A 20,881-nucleotide genomic window follows, 5' to 3' on the forward strand; every position below is an offset into this window, starting at 1 on the left:
AGTATGTGAAAGATACAGAACCCATGTATTTCTTTACAAAAGAAGCTAACAGTGGCTCCCTGTTATTGCTATTGTTCATTAATGCACCTGTTCTTCAGTCCAGAGGTGATCTCATACACACACTTGATCGTCTGTTCTTTAACATTTAACCAAACTATTACCAAGACATTTAGAGCTTCATTTATACATATCACCTTGTATATGAAAACAAGAAACAGTCTGCTTTTAGCCTCCAGCATGTGACTCAGACATCATGTAATTGTTTTTTTATGATAGACGGTCAGACAGCTGATCATATTAGGCTACAGCATCTTCATAACAGTTGCAGGGCATTTTGCTCATTTCATGACAGTGGTAATCACAGTTTATCAGGTAGTATTACGGAAAAAAGGTAGAAAAAGATTTTAAAACATAAGGTTCAGCCTGCCTCCTCATACCAATAATTTTCATATAGTCCCTAATAATAAACATACTGCTTATCACAATCCTTCCTCAAAGTGTAGATCAAAGTCATAATCAAGGAAAACACTCATAAACCTTCAGCTCAAGACCAGTGCAGTAAGCAATCAATAACATGAGTCTGTTTGATAACTTTCATAATCAAAAGCTTTGTGGTTTCATCGCAAAAGCAGCCATTTATGTTGGAGGTGGACTTCATGCCGCTCTGACTAACATTATGTAAATCAAAGGCTCAGAACAAATGGAAATTATAGTCGTACAGGTTCAATGAAAAACACATTTTATGCACCATTTTATGCAAAAAAGCGAGATGATTGTCTTTGCTGACTTGGTCATTTCATGGATAAAAATTACAATCATTCTGCAAAATGGTGAGCTCTTGCAGATATGCATTAGGAGAGGGCTTTTAGTCGAAGGGTTTCACAATGAATGTAGACATGTTTTAGTGTGAGGGACCGCTCAGATGCACAGACATTTGAAACTAACAGTGTTTGTGCGTTCTTCTGCTTGTAGACTACACACAATACAATACATGCAGACCTTCCACCAACAACAACTTGTCATTATAATCATCATAATAATTTGTTGATGTGGTTGCGGGGGATCTAAAACACTAATCCAAATATATAGAACAGTAAATTTCACGTCACAAATCTTGTCTTACACATTGGAACTAACTTGACTTGTTTGTGACTGAGTTCGCCTACTGACTAGCATCAAGAAAGGAAATACACACCAATCTGTGGGTATTCAAATACCTTTAGAGAAATGGGGAGAAATGGCTCTGCCTTGAACCTCAGAAGATGGACTGTGTGTGCACACATCCAGGCACATTATTCAGGTGCAAGACAAAAACATTTTCATCGCAGGGTACAAAGGATTGAGGTCTGCACACTGTTAAACTCCCAATAAATAATGTTATTCTCTTTTTGAGGCCTTGAACCTGGAAACAAAAAGTGTGACTGCACAGAAGGATGTAGCGAGCAGCTGCAGTACGAGCGGCACACGGTTAACTGATGGACTGCAGGGAGAATGGATGCATATCTTTGTCTTTGAATTCTCTATTCTCCTTTTCAACTTTACTGTTTTTTTTTACAAACTAAAAGTAACATTCACACGTCATCAATTGTGACCGCTGGTTGTCATGGTAACGACTTCTTATGATTGGACTGAAATGAATGCACACACAGAGACTGATGATAGGTGTGCAGACACATGCACATGCACACACACACAAGTGTATACTCTCACTGGCAGTCTGCAATGCAGGTCAAAAATTGTTATTGTGGTGTTATGTGTTTGTATAAATTCCAGTTGTTACTCTCACATAAATCATACATAATTACAGAAACGTGCAATGACTAATAAAAAAGCACTGCCTACAATCTTTGTATGTGTGCTGAAGGGCATACTCTTCTCAGCCTGACGGCAGTATGTTTGTAATGCCTTCAGTTTTTCCTGGTGGCCCCTGATTGGTTGACACTGCACGCAGAAAATAACTGGATCTGGAGCAGAAAATTTTATGCCCAAGAAATGTTGCCAGATTGGACGATTTTCCACCCAATTGCTGCTTCCTTATTAGATAACATTTACCTCATGAAGGCAGGCAAAACATACATGGATTGTTGTGGTACTGTGGTGATAATTGTAAAGTGAAAGCAGTTGCTAAGTGGCCACCAAAAGTTACTTTTTAAAACTTTTAGAAACTGCTAGCCTAGCCGCTAGCTACCAGCAGCTGGCTTTCTGCTGCGTTGTACGGCATATGCTCACATCCAAAATACACAGAGCTATCTAGGGCCCCACATAGAGGAAAAGTCACGCCATGCCACTGTAAATAAATGATATATATCCAGTACCGGTCAAAGATTTGGACACAACTTCCCATTCACTTGAATGAGACAGTGTATCCAAACAGGGTGACAATGTGACACCCACATGTTGAGAATAATGGTAAAGGATGACTCAACTGACCATGTCACTGTCCACATCTCTGTAGACCAGTGCCTATGGTTTTTGCGCCACTGAACTCTCAAATGTGCATTCATCTTGGTAATGAGGGGTTTATGCAATGCAACCCTACTATAATATCCCTCTCTATGTAATTGTCGACAGACTATTCTTGCTGAAACAGTCTGATCACATCCTGCATTGACATTCTCAGTCACCTGAGGAAGAGTTTTTCCTTACATATCGCACTGATGCACAGGCATCACAGTCATTAAATGTGCACTGTCGACCACAATTTCCGACCCTCTTTACTGATGTCTTTCCCATAGGTGTAACAGCAGATGTCACTTTACTCACTGCTCCTACTGAAACACTAGCAAGTTGAGCAGTCTCTCTGACTGACACTCCTGCCATCTGTGCCCCAACAATGAACCCTCTTTCAAAGTCACTTAGATCTTTTCCTTTTGCTATCTTGATACAAAATCAGAATCAACTGGGCCTGCTCAGCATTTGTATATATGTCACAGAGCATGACTGGATGTTAATTGCTTAATTGTACCATTCAGTGCACCTGTGCATCTGCATTCATTATGTTTCTCCACTAATTTATTCAGGTTTTTCCTATAATTCGTCACCTGTCTCAGACAGATGACAAATTAAAGGTATATTGTTCTAGTAAGAAACTTCCATATGTTGTATGAGGAAGAAAAAGTTTTGTCTTAAGAGACAGTATAGCCCAGAGAAATGATGACATGATTCAGATGTGTGGCAGCATGTTTTTGCATGCATTTTTACTTACTTTTTCACTTTACTTTTGTGTTTTTACAGCTTTCCTGTTGTTTTGTGCACTTTAGTGTAATTATGTGAATTGGTGCCAGTTTAGGTCAGTGATTTTCCATGACTACTCTTTGACTCTGTACTTCATTGTTGGCTACCAAATCACAGATGTTATCAGACAAGAGCAGACATCTCCCACCCTCCTGCTTCCATCTCCTGCCAGCATGAGCAAAAAGCACAAGGCCAGATGACATTAGGAAAGACTCAAATGTGCATTTTATTCAGCAGCTTTTCACAAGTTTATCAGACCGTGCAAATCTGTCGTCTGACGTAGACTATAATATCCTGTCTTTAGGCATTGATCCAGTTATAACAACATACCAACTTACCATGTCGTGATGTGAAAAGCTTTTTTGTTTTAATGAGATAAAATCAGTACGTCATTGTAACGAGAAACTTTAATTGTTTGAATGACATACGTTGATTTTGTATAATATTTCGGAAAGTTTTGTCGTATAACAAGTAGTAATAATGAGAAAAATATGTCACCACAACATGAAAAATATCTTAGTTTTATGAGAAAAGGATCTCTTTAACAAGAAAACATTCTTGTTTTAACAAGAAACAAATCTAAGGAAAAAGAGCACGGCAAATATTGTTTTCAAATATCTTTCACCAGAGATGATCAGGCATCAGAGTAAAAACCCTGAAAGAAATATCCCAGTAACACAAAATATAAGCCATTAAAACAGATACCATACCCAAACACTGCTTTACAAAGAAACATGCAATTAAACCAGATGTGTGTGCTCATGTGTGTCTTCACAGGGCTTCAGGAGAGACTTGAGAGCTAAAGAGCCTGTTGTGACCAAGGCACTAGACGATGTGGGAATCTTCCTGTCTGAACTGCCCCGAGACACACCATCACCTGAGCAGAGAGGTAACACACACACACACACACATTTACAAAACAACTCTTTTCAGTAACTGTAAAATTCTGCATATAGACGTGGCTCCATTTTTCTTACAAGTGTTAAGACCGTCCCCCTTCAGCGCTTCACACTCACTTTGATGTTTTTCATGCTGGCTGGATTAAGAATGTAAGCGATGTAAGCAGCATAAGCTGTTTTGTAGTGGGGTTTTTTTTTTAGTTTATCACAACAAAGATACATTTACATTTCCTGCTCACCTTGTACTTTCCATTTAAATGCACAAACTGCAATGTAAACACAGGAAATAGCTCTTTAATTAGTGACATTTTCTGCCAGAGCAGCGCTGGGATCAGCCTTAACACTTGATGTCTTACATAAAAGGAAAATATGTAGTGAATGTTACAGACTCATCTCCTGCCTGCTCTTTAAAGCTCCTTTTCCTCTCGTCACTGGGGTCCGTAGTGACAGCCTAGAAACAACCCCACGTGAAGGTTAACAAACATACGCAGACTTTCCCGCAGCACCTTGTGCACCATGGCAGCAGCCCAGTTACCAGGCCTGTAGAAAACAGCTGAACTATAATTGTGGCCCATTAAACTTCCAACTCAAACACACTTGGAGAGCACAGAAAGAGAGAGAGAAAGGTTGAACTCCAGCTGCTAATCACTGCCGCACCGAGGGAAACAAGCACTTACTTTCTCTTCGAAAGTCAGTCTGTCTTTGTGATTTTTAATTGGCAGCGGTTGGGGATGTTGAAATAGCAATTGCCACTGTGGTTTTTTACTGTATGACATTTTGTTTAAATTCAGCCAGCTTTCCTAAAAGAGAATCTATGTCTCCACAAACACTCAGAGTGGTTTGACATATAAGTGAGACAGTCTCTCAGGAGCCGGTCTTCATTGTCACAGCGACTGCGTGTGGCTTTTTAAACTCTAGTGGACACGTTTTAAATGGAAGCTAAGGAAGGTTAGTGCGGCGCACAGGTCCCCCTTCACTCAAAAATATGTTTTTCTTCTTGCTCCTACAGTTGGATATTTGAGCTTCTCTGTGCAGAATGATGTATGTTCAGAGTTTTTCACATTCATCTGCTGAAAGTGGGAAGTTTCTCTGTGCTCATTGAAAATCAGATTTTAAGGGGCGAGCCAACAAGCATGATTTGTAACATTACAACTGGTTTGGAAGCTAATAGTGGTCCAGTATGCACCTTACACAAGTGTGATGTGGAAATTTGAAGCCCCCTCTTCACAAACACTGAGAATGGACTTTACAGTGAAGTAGGAGACATCTTGTGTCCAGCAGTTAAACTTTTAAAATGAAAAAATATTTGCATATTTATAGAATCTGTATTTTTAATGAAGGAGAAGGAGGGGATGTTATGTGTAACATGGTAGTTACTTTGTGGAAAAACCATATTAGACACACATTATCGTTCCAAGCAGTCTTTTTATATGTCTGAATACATGTCTGGAGGGGATCTTTAAGTTTTATTAGAGCTGAGGGAGGATTATGTGTGAAAATGTATTTATTTACATACAAAATACATTTTCAAACAGCTTTTTACCGTGAATGATGTCTCCTATGTCTGTTCTCCTTGCTTTTCTCGCTGCTTTGAGTGGGCGGGGCTAAGTTGGGAAACGGGTGATGTTGAGTACTGCCTCGCACAAATCGGACTTTAGTAACATTTGAATGAAAATGTGATAACAGCTGTAGGGTTCACAGCTTTTTAGCTGAAAACAGCAGCCTTCTGCAGCCTGAAATGGTGAGAGCCGTAAGACTGAACCAAAACAGTGAGTTTAAAGACACTAAAACTCTGCAGAACTGATGGCAACTGCAGAGTCAGGTGATAATCCTTTGTTGGTTTGTCACTATAGGGCCATCTTTCACATACAAGTAGTATTACTTGTAGTAGCATTTTTAGATTTTTTTTTTCTATGTTAAGAAAATAATTCTCACATACTTCTTCTTCTAACCTTTAGATATCAGTCCAGAGGAGCGAGCCCAGAACGTGGGGCGAGTCCTGCGCAAGGAAGCAGACGACGTGATAACCAAGTGGGACCGGCTCAACGCTGACTCGGCCGAATGGCAGAGGAGGCTGGAGCTGGCTCTGCGTCGCCTGATGGAGCTCCAGGAGGCGGAGGACTTGCTGGACGGACAGCTGAGGCAGGCGGAGATGGTGAAGGAGGCGTGGGAACCTGTGGGAGACCTGCTGATCGACTCACTGCCAGAGCACATCGACAGAGTCAAGGTCAGATTGAGTGACGCTCATTATCAGGTGTCGGTATAATGACTTTGAACATATGAGACCATGGTTGAGATGATTGATGGCATTATGTTTTTCATAATTAATTAAGCTTCGCCCCTAGACCAAGTTGGTTTAGGGGGAGTTTAGTTCTGCTAGAATAGCTCACAATACACAAATACTCAGCGTTTCAGCAGGCAGCAGACAGTGGCAAGAGGATTAGAAGTGCAACTCCTCATCCTTTATATACTCCCAGATGGACTGATTGGCTGCAGGAGGAGGAGGACCTAGAGCTGAGGCCCCAGAGCAACACAACACATTATTAACACATTTTACACAACAGTTACACCTTCTCCAATGGGGGGGATGTTACTAAAACCATATATTTCCTCCAAACCGCCTCACTTCTTCTCACAGAGAGCATGTAACTACACATTCCTCTCTTTTTCTGCTGTCATTTCTCTTTCATGTTTCTGAAGAGGCACATAAAACATGAAAGAAGTATGTTGGATTTTTTTTTTTTTTTATTCCCATCGGCATTTCTCTGCCTCCACCACATCAGAGCTTTAGTTTGCATGAAAGAACAGCACACTTTTCGTCTTTGTTGCCATAAAGCAAACCTTTTTTTTTGTGCTGTCAAGCAATCCAGCAGATGTCTTGCACAATCAAACTCAGTAAAAAAGGAAATTGGCAATCATTAATTTGGTTTAAATACAGCACCCTAGTGCTCATGTAAAAAGTATAGAAGTGTTCGCCCACTTTGCATCCATCAACCATCAATGTTAAGCAGATAGCCACATTGGAGGCACCTCATGTAGCATTTATCCTACTTAAGCCTGTCAGCATTTTCTATACATCAGCAAGCATTAACCAAGCAAGAAAAGTGGGGTTTACATGATGGATGTATCTGTTTCTTTTTGTTAGAACAGATGAGGTGAGAAACAAGATGGAACTGAGGGCTACTAACAACCTGTCTGTGTTTCCCATCTGTGTGTGTGTGTGTGTGTGTGTGTGTGTGTGTGTGTGTGTGTTGCAGGAGTTCCAGGATGAAATTGCTCCTATTCAGGATGACGTAACACACATGAACCAGCTGGTGTCCACTTTTGGTCCACCTGACATCCACCTGTCGCCTAGCAACCTGGAACGCATCGAAGATCTCAACACACGCTGGAGACTGCTGCAGGTACACTGTCATGCACCCAAACACACACGTGCTCATTCAGGAAAATCAGAAACACTGATAATCCTCTGCAGATATATACAATGTACTGTACATATCTGCATTTACACACACATTTATGTCCACAAAGATGCACATAACCTTTTGCCAGGGTGGATGGCTGCGGATGGCTGCACACACCTCAAAGTCATATTCAAGTATCTCAATGTAGCATCTTGTTTCAAGTCCTAAGAACATGTGCAACTTTCTGACACTGTCAAGACTTTTTGGCCAGGTCACCAATTACAGATAGCAACTGTAAGCCAAAATATTCTGTAGTTATATTATAATTTTCTTATTTTTTCAGTAATGTTCAAGGATTACAACTTCATGAGTCTGCAGGCTCTCAGATGCTAAAATGACAAATGTAGATTCTCATGTTACAATTGTGCCAAATACTTGAGTGTAAAATGATTTCTAGATCTGCAACTTTTTGTATTTTAATTGTTAAACTAATGTAAACATACCGTACATATGGACATTTCACACTCCAAGATGGTATATTCAGTATTTAAGTATCAAAATAATAAATGATTGTATTTGGTTTATGTGATTATAGTGATTATACAGCTTTTATCATGTGTTTATAATGGGCTAAGCAACATGTCAAACATAATGTCAACATGAGTGTATGTCTGTCTGTGTGCACCTGTGAGCATGTGTAACTTTATGGAAAAGCTGTAATAAGGACAACAAGTGCACAGACACACACACACAAATGGTGTATGTGTGTTCACACCATGTGTTGGTGATCAGAGGCAGCACAGGATGTGCCTCTATCAGTCTCAATAAACACAGTGGCAGCCATGCTGGAAGTCAGACAGTGATTGTTACTGGGGGTGACAGATAGAGCCAATCAGCTGCCAGAGAGACCAACTAATGCCAAGACGTCCTGGGCAGAGATGGGCGCCACGGTGATACCACAGTGACGGGACCAGACGGACGGTCTCTCTGAAGTTAGCACCTGACCAGATGCTTACACACACACACACACACACACTGACACACTTTGTTTTGTAGTGAAGGTGAGAACATCAGTGTAGTTGATGTAGATAGACAGCGGGTGATTCATGGTTATATAAGAAACAAAAACTTACATTTCCAAAAGAGACCTGGGCCTGTATTAATCAAACTTCTATTACACTTAATAATGCTCTAAAGAGCCAGCTGAGGAGTAGAAAACGTATTTGTTCTTCGAGTGTGATGAATAAGAGACATTTATCAAGTAACTCACTTCTACTTACAGTGAAGTGATCAACTCTTAAGTGATCTGATGATTAATCCCAGTTGGAATAGCTAATTAGACACAATGATTTATCCTACGTCTGCTATATTATTCATCCTTATTAAAAAAAAAAAAAAAAAAAAGCATTTCACTCAGTGATGTGTTATTCAGCAAAACTACATGGATTTTTTCATTTTAAAAGTTCATTTTATTTATGTGAAATCCTTAATATCTCCAGTAGCAATTAACAACAGTGCAAGACATGTATAATAAATGGGGTTGAAATATTGGCATGGAAACAAAAAGAAAACCCTACTAGAGGTGGAGGAAATTCTACTGGACAAAGTACATCAGAAAAATCATGAGGAGAATTTAGTACCACAGTGATGAGTGCAGACAATGAAGATGTGTGGAAAGTGATTATAAAGAAATATACCTCAGCTAAAGTAGCATGCAGCATCACCGTGAAGCATTTTCATTTTGAGTTCAACTTCGGTGAACTTGACCTGTGACCGAGGAAGCTATCGTAGCTTATTTTCTGTAATGCTCTGTCAACTTTTCTCTGTCAGTGTATAAACTGCTCCACAACAGAGCAGTGGTTTACAGACAGGAGTTAATGGTACAAATACCTCTTTTAAATAATGATAAATAAATATTGTATGACCTTAATGTCCTGTCAGAGTCAGAGCTGACTGACAGTTAGCAAGCATTTAGAAAGCTTATTTGCTTGGAGAGTGTTTTTGTCCTATACAACTATATATTGAATGAAACAGTGTACAAGCCTTCGAACAAAACGCCTCCTGCTATAGATAAAATAAGAAATCATTTTTGGCAGCTATTGTGACAGACTAGTGTAGTATTGTTCTGGCTGGCTAGCGTGTTAGCGGTTAGCTCACCAGCTAAAGCACTTCACCAACTAACCCTGTGAGTAATCACTACTTCAGCTACTCCTTCTTCTAGAGCCAGACATTTCATAAAGGAATTTCACTGCCATTTTTTGTTGTGACCAGACCTTAAGAGACCTCTGGAGCTTTCTTAAATTTCAGAGCATTTTAAAGTCAAAAGTAATGATGAAAAAGTTTCATTCTTAAGTTTGCAAGTAGGAGAAACAGTGAAGGACTACTTTTAGCAGCTTGATGAATATGGGCCTTGTTCAGAGCCTGCTTGATACTGGTCTCGTTTTCAGTCAGGATAGGATTATTCTTTCTGTTTACACTTTTAAACATGAGCTGATATGAAAAGGTCCTTTTTAAGGAGAGAATTAAGTGTTTCATTTGGACAGAAAAGAGGCTTTAACTGCCAGTTTTTGAAAAGTCACTTTCCATTGTAGGTGGTTTAATGGGAGCGGCATGTTTGCCCAGGAATTTTGGCATCGTTTTTAATGGCAGGGTGGTGGATAGAAGTCTGTGTGTGTGTGTGTATGTGTGTGTGTGTGTGTGTGTGTGTGTTGGAGAGAGTGGTACCTGCACATTCAGGTCACTTTAGTCAGTTCACAGTGTTCTTTCGTGCCTAAAAGGTTGAAGCTGATTGGTCGGCATGGGGACACAGTGCACTCTGAGTAATTGCGACAAATTCCTCCTCAACAATCCCACTCCTCTTGTTTGTACAATTCTAATTAGGTTACCGTGGATACGGGGAAAAACAACTCAGGCAGAAATGGATTGGGTGAGGTGGACTCGAAGGTAATTTCATCGTTTGGTTTCATGTCACATCGAAGCAAAAAACCAAAAATGGACCAGTCATCGCTGTCATATCTTCATCTTCATGTGTTCTTCATCACACACACACACACACACACACATACATACACACACTCCCCTGACAATGTGTCATCAGTGGGCTTCTCATTGGGGTTGCGGATGAAAGGCTGGATGGTTAATCAACCAATCTGTCCACTCAGACTGGATAATAACCAATCTCAGTCACTCAGCTCCAAGACTTCTATCAAAGAAAGTTGAGACGCCTTTAAGCTTCCAATGATTCACTTTTTTATTTCCCGGAACAAAAATCTGTCGCTAATCATCGTCTGCCAAAGCTCCGCATGCCGGCCAGAGCTGCATGTGTTGCCTGGGAACATTAGATCATTGAACATTGTGTCAGGAAGCATCAGTGATTATAGACACACAGCGGCTCCTCCGGGGACGTTCAGGGTGCAGCTAACTGGCAAGTGTGGGTACCGGACTGAATTCATGCCTGCAAGCATCAGCTGGCTTTTATGTGAGTTATACATCAGATTGGAAAGGTTCAATGGAAGTAGAAGAATCTGAGAATATGTCAGTGAAGTATCCTTGCTTGAACGTAGGCTCAGTTCGCTAAGCACAAGTTCACCAATTTTAGAAAATGCAACTGTCAGATTCTTCAGGGTGTTGACAGCACAATCTTACTATTAAGGTCTAAATGTTCTGGAGCTTTCAATCAGGTATTCATCAGCAGATTGAGTTTGCCCAGTTTTTGGAATCGTAAATGTTCAAATCTCCACTTCTTTTTTGATTGATGATGCTTGAAAGCTCCATCTTGTCTGATCCATACACAAACCAAAATGTATAAATGACAAGTTGTGTTTTAACATGAAGTTACGTTCTGTAACTATTTCATGGTGACTAGAAAGAGAAATTGTTACAAGAAGTAATGCCCTATAAACTTAGTTTGTTCTGTATATGTATGGATTGAACAAAAACAAGATACACCATGTTAATCGTGAGTTTTAGACATGTTGGTAGCTGTATTTTTGAACTTTGGAGTGCTTCCAGTCTTTATGCTAAGCTAAGCTAATCGACTCCTGGCTATTCCTCCATAGATAATGCACAGAGATGAGAGTGGTATCAATCTTTTTGTCTAACCCTCAGGAAGCAAGTGAATAAGCATATTCCCAAAATGATGAACTATTGTTTAAAACTCAAAGGAAAGTGGACAATAGATTCAGAATCGTCATATCCTAATTTTACTCCTAAGGGAGCTAAATATTGCATTTTCCATTAAAAATGTATTTTCTGAAATTAGTTTTCTGCTTGACCACCATGCATTTCTGAGTCTCAGAATCATAGCTATTCATTAAATTTACCATAAATGGTAACAGTGTGTGGGAGTTTATTTTTGTTACTTGAACTCATCACTTCTCAGCAGCAGTCTTGTCCTCTACTTGACCTCCATATGTTTTTGTGTTTTTATTTGTATTTTGAACTGGTGAACCCTCCGTACTCACAGATGAGCATTCAGTACTCCAAATTAAGTTAAAACATAAAAATGATGGAAGTTGAAGTTGGAATTGTAAAGTCAGTGATACTTGAGTTAACATATAGAACCTCATATTGTAACAGTTGTTGCAACAAAGATACTCTGTAGAATGGGTTATTTAGATTTGGATCAATGACAAGAGTTAGCCAGGAGACAAGTGTGTATCCTGCTGGGCCTAGCCCCGCCTCTCTGTGTGTACCTACAGAGTTGTGCTGATTTGGCACAATTATCTTAACTCCATCTAGATAGACAGCTCATTCAGAGCTGAAGGAGACTCACAGGAGACCACATCCTCCCTAATTCCTCCACTACAAATTCAATTATCTCTTCCAAGCCAGCCGACCTACTATAAATCCTCCATTCAATGGAAAGAAATCATAAGCTATAAAAAGCCTTTTCTTGACAGAGATGGTGGCCTTTGGATTCAGGTTGCAGCCAACTGGCGGTAATTTGAAATCAAAAACTGACAAAAAAAACTTTATTTCTCAGAATTGAAGGAGCAAAGACAATGATTCAAACATGTAAGCCATGTGGTTTCAGTGATAGCAGTGTCCATAGCAATCACCATAGTAACGATAGAAAGCCTGAAAATATCTTCATAATAACTGACAAACTAAACATCATATACATTCACTGAACGAAAATAAAATGCACATTTCACGCTAGAAATTTTATCAAACTGCATTTTAATGGCCAAACTATCTTGAGATTTAGCATTTTCCACTGAGAATAAAAGGAATGTCAGCCTTTTTTTTTCTTTTTGGCTGATTTCCCTTTGTGTAAGTGTCATAGTGTATTGAGAGTATAGTGCCTGTGGATGTGCGCCATTGAATGGGACTGTTTTGCAACCTCTACAACCCGCGTTAGGGGATTGTACAGTTCAATCCATAAGAATGAACAATTTTGATGCTATTTCCTTCCATTGAATGGAGGATTCATAGAAGGTCTGGTGTCCATGCTTGTCTTTGTGTCTCCTCCCCTCCCTTCCTCTCCCTCTGTCTGCCCATCCTTGTATCTTTTTACTGTTCATTCTTTGCAACAGTCCATCATGTGCCACAGTTCACAGTGACGCACACACAAAAATCACCCACCAGTGTATTCCCCTCATCACATTATAAAGCCATTTATTACTTTAAGGAAGCATTGTGGTTGGAAGTTTTCTTCCCAGGAATATGTTTCCTCTTTCCTTGGATAACAGGGATTTCCTGCCATAATTAAAAAACTGCAGATAACATTTTTAATTAATGTTTTAAATATTTGAATATTCATTAGAATATATGGTAGTATTTTTCATGAAATGATAAAAATAATAGAAGAATTCAGGTACAGTTTTCAGTTTTTTGGTATCTGTTTTACCATTTAAAACTTAGTTATTCCTTTGGAATGTATAATTTACATGAAAACAGCATGCAAAATCTGCTGTGCTACAAAACAGAGCTAAGAACCAGACAATAGCCTACAACTGTAACTAACTGCACACTGGCTGTGTTGTGCATTCTGGTTTTGTAAATGTTACTACACTCTAGTTTAATCTGTGAGCTGTTGAACCTACCATCACGCTTAAAAAAATCCCAATGAGGACAATAAATATATCTATTTGTCAAACTGTGCTCTCCACCGCAGAGAAAAAGACAACTACACAGATAAAGCAAGACAGTTATATGAAGAGAAATCTAGCAGCTAGCTGGCCAGATAGCCAAAGTTTCAAGTTAAAATTAAATGTACAGTCTCTCTCTCTTATCTGTGATTGAAAAATATCCATTTTGATGAACCAACATCTCAGGAGTTAATTTTGTTAATCCATGCTTAGCTAAACACTATTTTTTTTAAACTAGTTATAGTGGACAAGACAGGTGATTTTTTTTTTGTAGGTACTGTATTTTCTCCTTGATTTACTTGAAAATGATCTAAACACAGAGTGTGTTTTTTAGGTATTTTGTAGGTTCTTTAGATATTATTTCTTTGAGTAAAGTAATCAGCCTAAAAACAGAAAATGAAGGCATTACAACATTTCTATCTGTTAAGCAGTTGGCCTGCTTGAAAACCCTTTTTTGTCAACTTAAGTGCTTGTTGCTGCTACAGTTGTCTTCAGCACATGACTGCAGTGAATTTGGCTAGAAATCCTGGTTTCCCTCTCTCTCTCTCTCTCTCTCTCTCTCTCTCTCTATCGATCTGTTTATTTAAAATGCGTTTCTTTCCATCTTTCTCTGTCAGATCTCCATCACAGAACATCTGAAGCAGCTGACGGACGCTCACAGGGACTTTGGCCTCCTTCACAGTGAGTAAAACACACACTAATGTGCACCCACATCTACCTGCATACATCAGACTATTGACAGTTGACATGATTCTCAAGAGGTGAGCAGTGTGTATCTGTGTGTGTGTGTGTGTGGGGGGGGGGGGGGGGGGAGATAAAACAAAATGTTTAAGACGAAATGAAGCACCCACCTCATGACAGCATCTCACTCAGTGGCACTCAGTAAGTGATGTGTCAGCGTTGAGAGAAAGAGCGACACGGCGTTCGACTGTCAACAGGTCACTGAATGACTAAGTGATGAGAAGGGGAGAGTATATAAAGACTGTGACTCATTTGGCTCGTCACTGAGCCTATGATGGTGTATTGATCTGCTGAACTTGTTTGTTTTTTTTTAGTTCTATCACTGATTTCCTAAACGACCCCAACACTTAATCCTATATGATTCAGTCAGGTATGGATGAGAGCATATGGATTAAAGTCCCTCATTGATTGTTGTATTGATTGTGTCAGATGTAAACATGGTCCGGGTGGTTTATCTCCAGCCTCCACAATGTAAAAGTCTAGCAACCAAGCATTACTACTATTAGTTAATAACATTGGGATTATGGTGTAGTAGTCTCTGTGCAGCAGCCAACTGAAGCTCAACAGACAGGACAACTGATGCAGGATTTTGAAAGATGAGACCTGGAGGTCTTTGGAGATCTTATTAGGAAACATCATATGATCATAAAACACACAATGGATTTATTTCTCAGAACATTCATAGAAAACAAGATAAATTCATTTCCTCATTTAATCCATATGGGTTCAGTTGTGCTCAGTGTATAAATCCAGTAGCTTTCTCTGCAGTTTGTTTACAATGTCCCCTCCCCTAGGTGATACAAAAATCATTGCCATTGCACCAGGGTGCATGGACATTTCTGTGAATGATCTGTAAATGACATGTGCTACTGCAGTAGTGCATGGATGGACAACTCTTCCTAAAGAGTGGAGTTAGTGTATAAACTACACAGCAGACCGGAGTGTGACAGTGAGAGGCAAGGTGACAGCTGACTCATGAATGGGTCCCGTGTTGGACCCACGCACCTCTGCTGTCTGAGAGTGGTATAACAGAGTTCAGAGTAACGTCATCAGCTCTGTTCTGCTCCTCATTAGATTTGGGGGGTGTTTATACTACAGCAACAGCAGACAAAAACATGTGATGTAGAGTTAATTACATTACATTATTACATTACATTAACACTAACTTAGCTAGCTAGATAAAACTGATCTAATCTGCTAGCCACAGTCATTTCAGCCAGCAAAAGTAACAGTCTTCAGCTAAAAATGAGATGCCTGCATTTGTCTACTTATGTCTGAAATCAAGGACCCATTGTTTAAAAAAATACTGAGAATTTTGATACATATACCACTGTTATCATTATGAACTGCAAATGTGCTGTGAATGAAAGCTTGACCGGCATAGCAACAACTCATTTTGACCAATCGCTAATCAGGGCTTGGTGAGAGGTCAATTGGTGGTCACAGTTAGACGATAATGTAACTGATAATTATAATATCATCTAACTGTGATGAACAGTCATTATACTTTTTTTCCAGTGCAGTCATCTTTCTGGACCTAACCATTTTCACTAATAACCACTAAAAATCATACAGCAGAAACCCATCTTCACAGCAGCTCCACCAACAGCAGCACAACTGTTTCTCTTGCACTTACCTGCATATATATATATATATATATATATATATATATATAAAACTCAGCACAGCATGTAAAAATGTGAGACAGAGGTAAAAAAGAAATCACAGGTAGACTTTGGCATTTAAAAGGAGAGTGAAAAAGGACACAAAGTGACTCTCAGTAACTCTCTACATTTAACATTTAATACCAAGGGATGATTTTTTTTTAATCTAAGGACTTTTACCTGGAGTTACTTCTCACACTGTGAGCTGCTTTTTCTCATCAATTCTCTTTTTTTTAGTTTAATTACAGCTCATCTACAGAATAATTAAAAGACTAGACAACATAAGATCACAACATCACAATTATGCTCATGTCAGTGATTAAAACTGAAGAACCACAGGGGCGCTTGTAAGAAAAAACTAAGAAAATAAAGAAACAAAAAATGAAATTGACACTTCAAACACTAATAAAGTGGTTAGATAGCAATAATGTATGCTGTAAAATGATGGAAAAGATGGTAAAACAGCCTGACTACATACATAAAATATCATGTCATCAAAGGAAAAAACAGATTGAAATATCCCTTGTGGGTTTGGGGATGAGATACTGTTTACAGTGTCACATTTGTTCGGAAATGTTCCATCCATCTAGGACAGATAGAGTGGTGATTTGGTTGTAATAAAAATGACAGTGATGATGATGATGATGGTGTGAGAGCAGTGAGAGGGTACATGTTTTTCATATCTTACTGCTATGGTAATATACACCGCATGTGTTCTGGCAGTTGTCCCTCGATTCATTGTTCTGTTTTTAACTGCTGCAAATATTACCCACGGGGCACAATAACGCTTATACAGCGAGTAGTTTCAACCAAGCAATCTGATTGGTCAGAGATGCATTCCAGCTGTGCTGACAATTCCCAGAAAGCACAGACTGCTTTAATGGTTGGTGTGCCAACTCTCATGGGCATAATAGGTAAGATAATTAGAAGTATTTCTTGTTTTTCTGTTGTTGTTCATTATTACATATATTACTTTGAAGGAAGTGGTAAATGAATTGCATTTATATAGCACTTTTCTAGTCTACCTACCACTCAAAGCGCTTTATAACACATGCCAACATTCACCCATTCACACACACATTAACACACTGATGGGGTTCAGTGTCTGGACACTTTGACATGCGGCCAAGAGGAGCCGGGGATCGAACCAACTTTCTGATTAGTGGATGATCCGTTCTATCTCCTGAGCCACAGCCACCCCGAAAAGAAAAACTTTTCACTACATATGATGTTTTGGTAACTGCTGCATAGACATTCCCTGGATGGGCATGCTTTTGTTAGACCTACAGGATGTTGATCCTGCAGTAAAGCATGTGTTAAAAGTTTAATAGCCTGCAGACAGTTTGAGTAGTCGTTGACCCTTGTTTCTTTGTCTCAACAGGATCTGTAGAGAGCCCCTTCGAGAAGGGCATCTCCCCAAACAACGTGCCCTACTACATAAAGTAAGTACTGAAAAAACACAACAAATCTGACTAGACATGTGATGGAAATTTCATGGAAGGGACACAAATTTGTAATGTGAGTGCACTAACATTTTAACGAGGTGGAGTGTGCTTTGCATTGCCAGAAAATGAGACATGCAACCTCAGTCAGTCATCTTTGAAATGGTTTAAAATGTTGTACTTCAAAGGCCTGAAAAGTGCAGAAATGCGTTGTTCACATTCATAGCTCACAAGTCCACTTTTAGAATCGAGACCTAATAACCACTAGTAGCCAGATGTTCTCCACCACCAGTCAGTGCAAATAGATAAATTAAAAGTAGTGATCCTGGACTGAAGGTGCAGTCACACCAGATTTCATTCCCCGAACATCTCAGTGAGAAACAGGGTGAGTCACATTCACTTGTTTGAGAGTTTAATCTGATTAAACTCATAAACATGAAATTGCCAATGACTGGCCAGTTTAAGAGAGCCAGAGTGCAGGATTGACCTGTCATTTAGGAAATATGATTATTTATATTCTGAATGCTATTTTGCTGTAGTGACTCTTAAGAACACTAATCATGATTGACAGTAAAGTCTTTGAAGAGAAGCTATATAATTTACAACTTTGCTGACTACTCCTGTTAGCCCACTAGCCATACCAGCTCCTGCAGTTTATGTGTACAAAACTACGCGCATCATTTCCTGTCCTGCCTGCTTTTCACCACACCACTCAAGTAAATTTCACCAGGCAAAATCTGGTCTGAATGCACCTTCAGAAATACATCTGTTGGGAGTCCATGATGCTGTGTTTATAGCTTTGATTCAGTTGCATTTTCAGACAAGGCTTCCTAAAACTACAAGGTAGTGGTGGTGATGACAAAAGCAAGTTGTTAATAAAGTAATTCATTGTCAATAAATTCCATGAAAAGACCAGAACCAACAATGCGTTAGTCCATCCCTCTCCTGTCTGTGGCTGTCAGCTCCAAGCCCATTGGTTCCTACTGAACATTTCATCTAAACAAGACTGAGTAATGACCTAAAACAGCTGGTCACTGTATTTTTTAGCAAATGTTACTCAAACAGGAGGAAATAGTGCATTTGTTGAGGACTAGTTTCAGCTTTTGCTGCTCTAGTGAGTGCTTCTGGCAGCAGGACGGTGTGTGTGGGATTGATTCAAGATAAACAACAGTGTGTGTGTTCATGATAATGAAGGAACTTGTCACCCTGTGCGACAGTGTGTCTCACTGATGTGTTTTTAATAGTTTTTGGACAACAATGGAGCTGTATGACACAGAGAAATAAGATATCAGGCTTTGATACACACACAATACTTGTTAGTAGATCAACTCATTGTTGGTTTAGGTCTGCACATAAGATTTGTTGACAATAAGAAATAAATACAGAATATCACCAGACTTATCCTTTTAAGTTTGAGTTGGATCTGACTTCCCTCAATTATATAATAATGTCCTCTACCAGAAGGCATAAATAGCCATTCAAACCACTAAAAGCATCTTAAATCTGACAGTAAATGTTCCTGCTCTTCCCATCAGTTCAAAGATAAAACTTTTCTTCCTGAAGTGATGTCCCATTGGCTTTTGAATGATGTAATGTCCCCAGCATCCTGTTTTAGTAGGGTCACATGAAGGAAATGAAATGCACTTTAAGCTTGACTGATAGAACGTGGCACATGTCTGCTGTGTAGTTTTGCCCTAAACTGTTAGTTTGCCTGGCTCTGCTTATCTAATGGTTTTAAATATTCATCCATTCTGTCTGTCTGTCTGTCTGTCTTTACTTGAAGCATTCATCCAACTGTAGTACATTTAATTCTGCATTCGTTGACATTTTACCCATCTGCCCATCTATCCATCCATGTAGTCATCCATATATCCATCCATACATTGAGCCCTAGAAAAGCTGATCCAAACAGATTTATGAACAGAGAACAGATAGTGAATGGTTATACAGTAGTTGCCTCCTGATGGATTATATGTGTTTTCCTCTTGTTGGTAGCTGGGTCACATTGGTGGTGACACTTCAGAGTGGCTTTGACAGCTTGAATGTTTGTCCTCCTGGTCTCCTAGTTTTTGAGAGTGATAGGTGTCCAGCTGAAATTAAAAATATCAGTCCAATCTTAACTGAAGTTTGTAAGAAAGCGCAACTAAAGGCACAGAAAGTCAGTCCCCATAGCTTTTTCCCTACTGCTGAGGATAACGTGATCATCTAAGCTCCAAACATGTGTTAAATCTTAATATTTCAGTCGCCTAACCCAGAAGTTTGGTTCCCATTCATTATGTCTATTTCCTCCATCAGCATTGCTTTGTTTTGAAACATGCTGAGCTGAGTTCTTATTCGTGCTGCAGTAATCTGGTGAATGCTGAGAGATTTGTTTACTACTCATCAGCAGATAGCAGAAGTTTTGGAGGTGGGGTGCATTAGCACAATAGTAAGCACAGACTTACAACTCCTGTCTCAACGCTGTAGGGTGCGCAGACAGGCGTCTGACTCTCGGTGAGTTGGTACATCAAAGGAATTTCACTGAAATAAACATGAGTGATAATGTCAGTACAGCAAAGGAATCTTGTGGTAAATGTGGAAGATAATTAGGTAAATGTTGGATTTTTTGGACCTACATGCCTGTTTTGGATATAAACAAGTCATAATTAATGTCATTTTTTTAGAGGAGGGCTAAGAAAGATCTAGATGGGCCTTTACCTCCTCAACCACCCTGGACCCAGCGGTGCCTTTTCAGAGTCATGCTGCTTAGCCAAGCATGGTTCAAACCCAGATATGTGTATCAAATGATGCATATGGCATCTACTGTGAATATTTCCATTTGATGGAATAGTGCAGCCGTTTAAATACAAAAACCACAGCGTCTAGGGTTTGGATGTTTAACTCAGTCTCAGTGTAAGTATCATCTATCATATCAGTGTTGGAGCAAACACATACACAATGTCATACTGAGAAAATGATCGTTTTCTCTAAATTTAAAGCTAGACCACATACATTTTGAAATAAGAAGTAATACTTTCTTTCTATTACAAATAGAAAGTTAAATTCATTAGCAATTAAACACATCCTCGCTTAATTTAATACAAACAGCAGTTTTGTTCCTACAGCCTTACTTGGTTATGGTGGCTAATGTTAACAAACATAAGACAGCTATTACAATGTAATTGCTCACTAACTCAATGATTCTTCTGCTTTTTTTTTATGGTGAACTGTTTGTTAAATGTGAGTGTATAGGGATGTTTGCTGTTATGGCTAAGAGTGTTAGCGGCTAATGATTTAGCTCTCCACTTCCTGTTCCTAACTCACTGGCCAGAATAACCCCACGCTGTGATTGGTTGCGGCTTCTTCCACAAAGTAGATTGCACCAGTTTGGTAATCATTCACTAGCAGCTTTGTATGTTTGACTTA

The 20,881-nt window shown here is 39.3% G+C and overlaps 1 protein-coding gene across 8 annotated transcripts in view; it reads left to right on the forward strand.

Moving 5' to 3' along the window:
• Positions 1-20,881, forward strand: part of dmd (dystrophin) — a 320,772-nt gene that overhangs the window by 251,481 nt on the left and 48,410 nt on the right. For all 8 annotated transcript variants that reach the window (XM_042405326.1, XM_042405321.1, XM_042405323.1 and 5 more), the window contains 5 exons: positions 4,012-4,123; positions 6,092-6,360; positions 7,391-7,537; positions 14,247-14,310; positions 17,416-17,476. In XM_042405326.1, the coding sequence (XP_042261260.1) occupies positions 4,012-4,123; positions 6,092-6,360; positions 7,391-7,537; positions 14,247-14,310; positions 17,416-17,476 (653 nt within the window). The remainder of the gene's footprint in view (positions 1-4,011; positions 4,124-6,091; positions 6,361-7,390; positions 7,538-14,246; positions 14,311-17,415; positions 17,477-20,881) is intronic.

The sequence above is a fragment of the Thunnus maccoyii genome, chromosome 24 (genome assembly GCF_910596095.1).
Source record: "Thunnus maccoyii chromosome 24, fThuMac1.1, whole genome shotgun sequence".
In the NCBI taxonomy this organism is placed as follows: Eukaryota; Metazoa; Chordata; class Actinopteri; order Scombriformes; family Scombridae; genus Thunnus; species Thunnus maccoyii.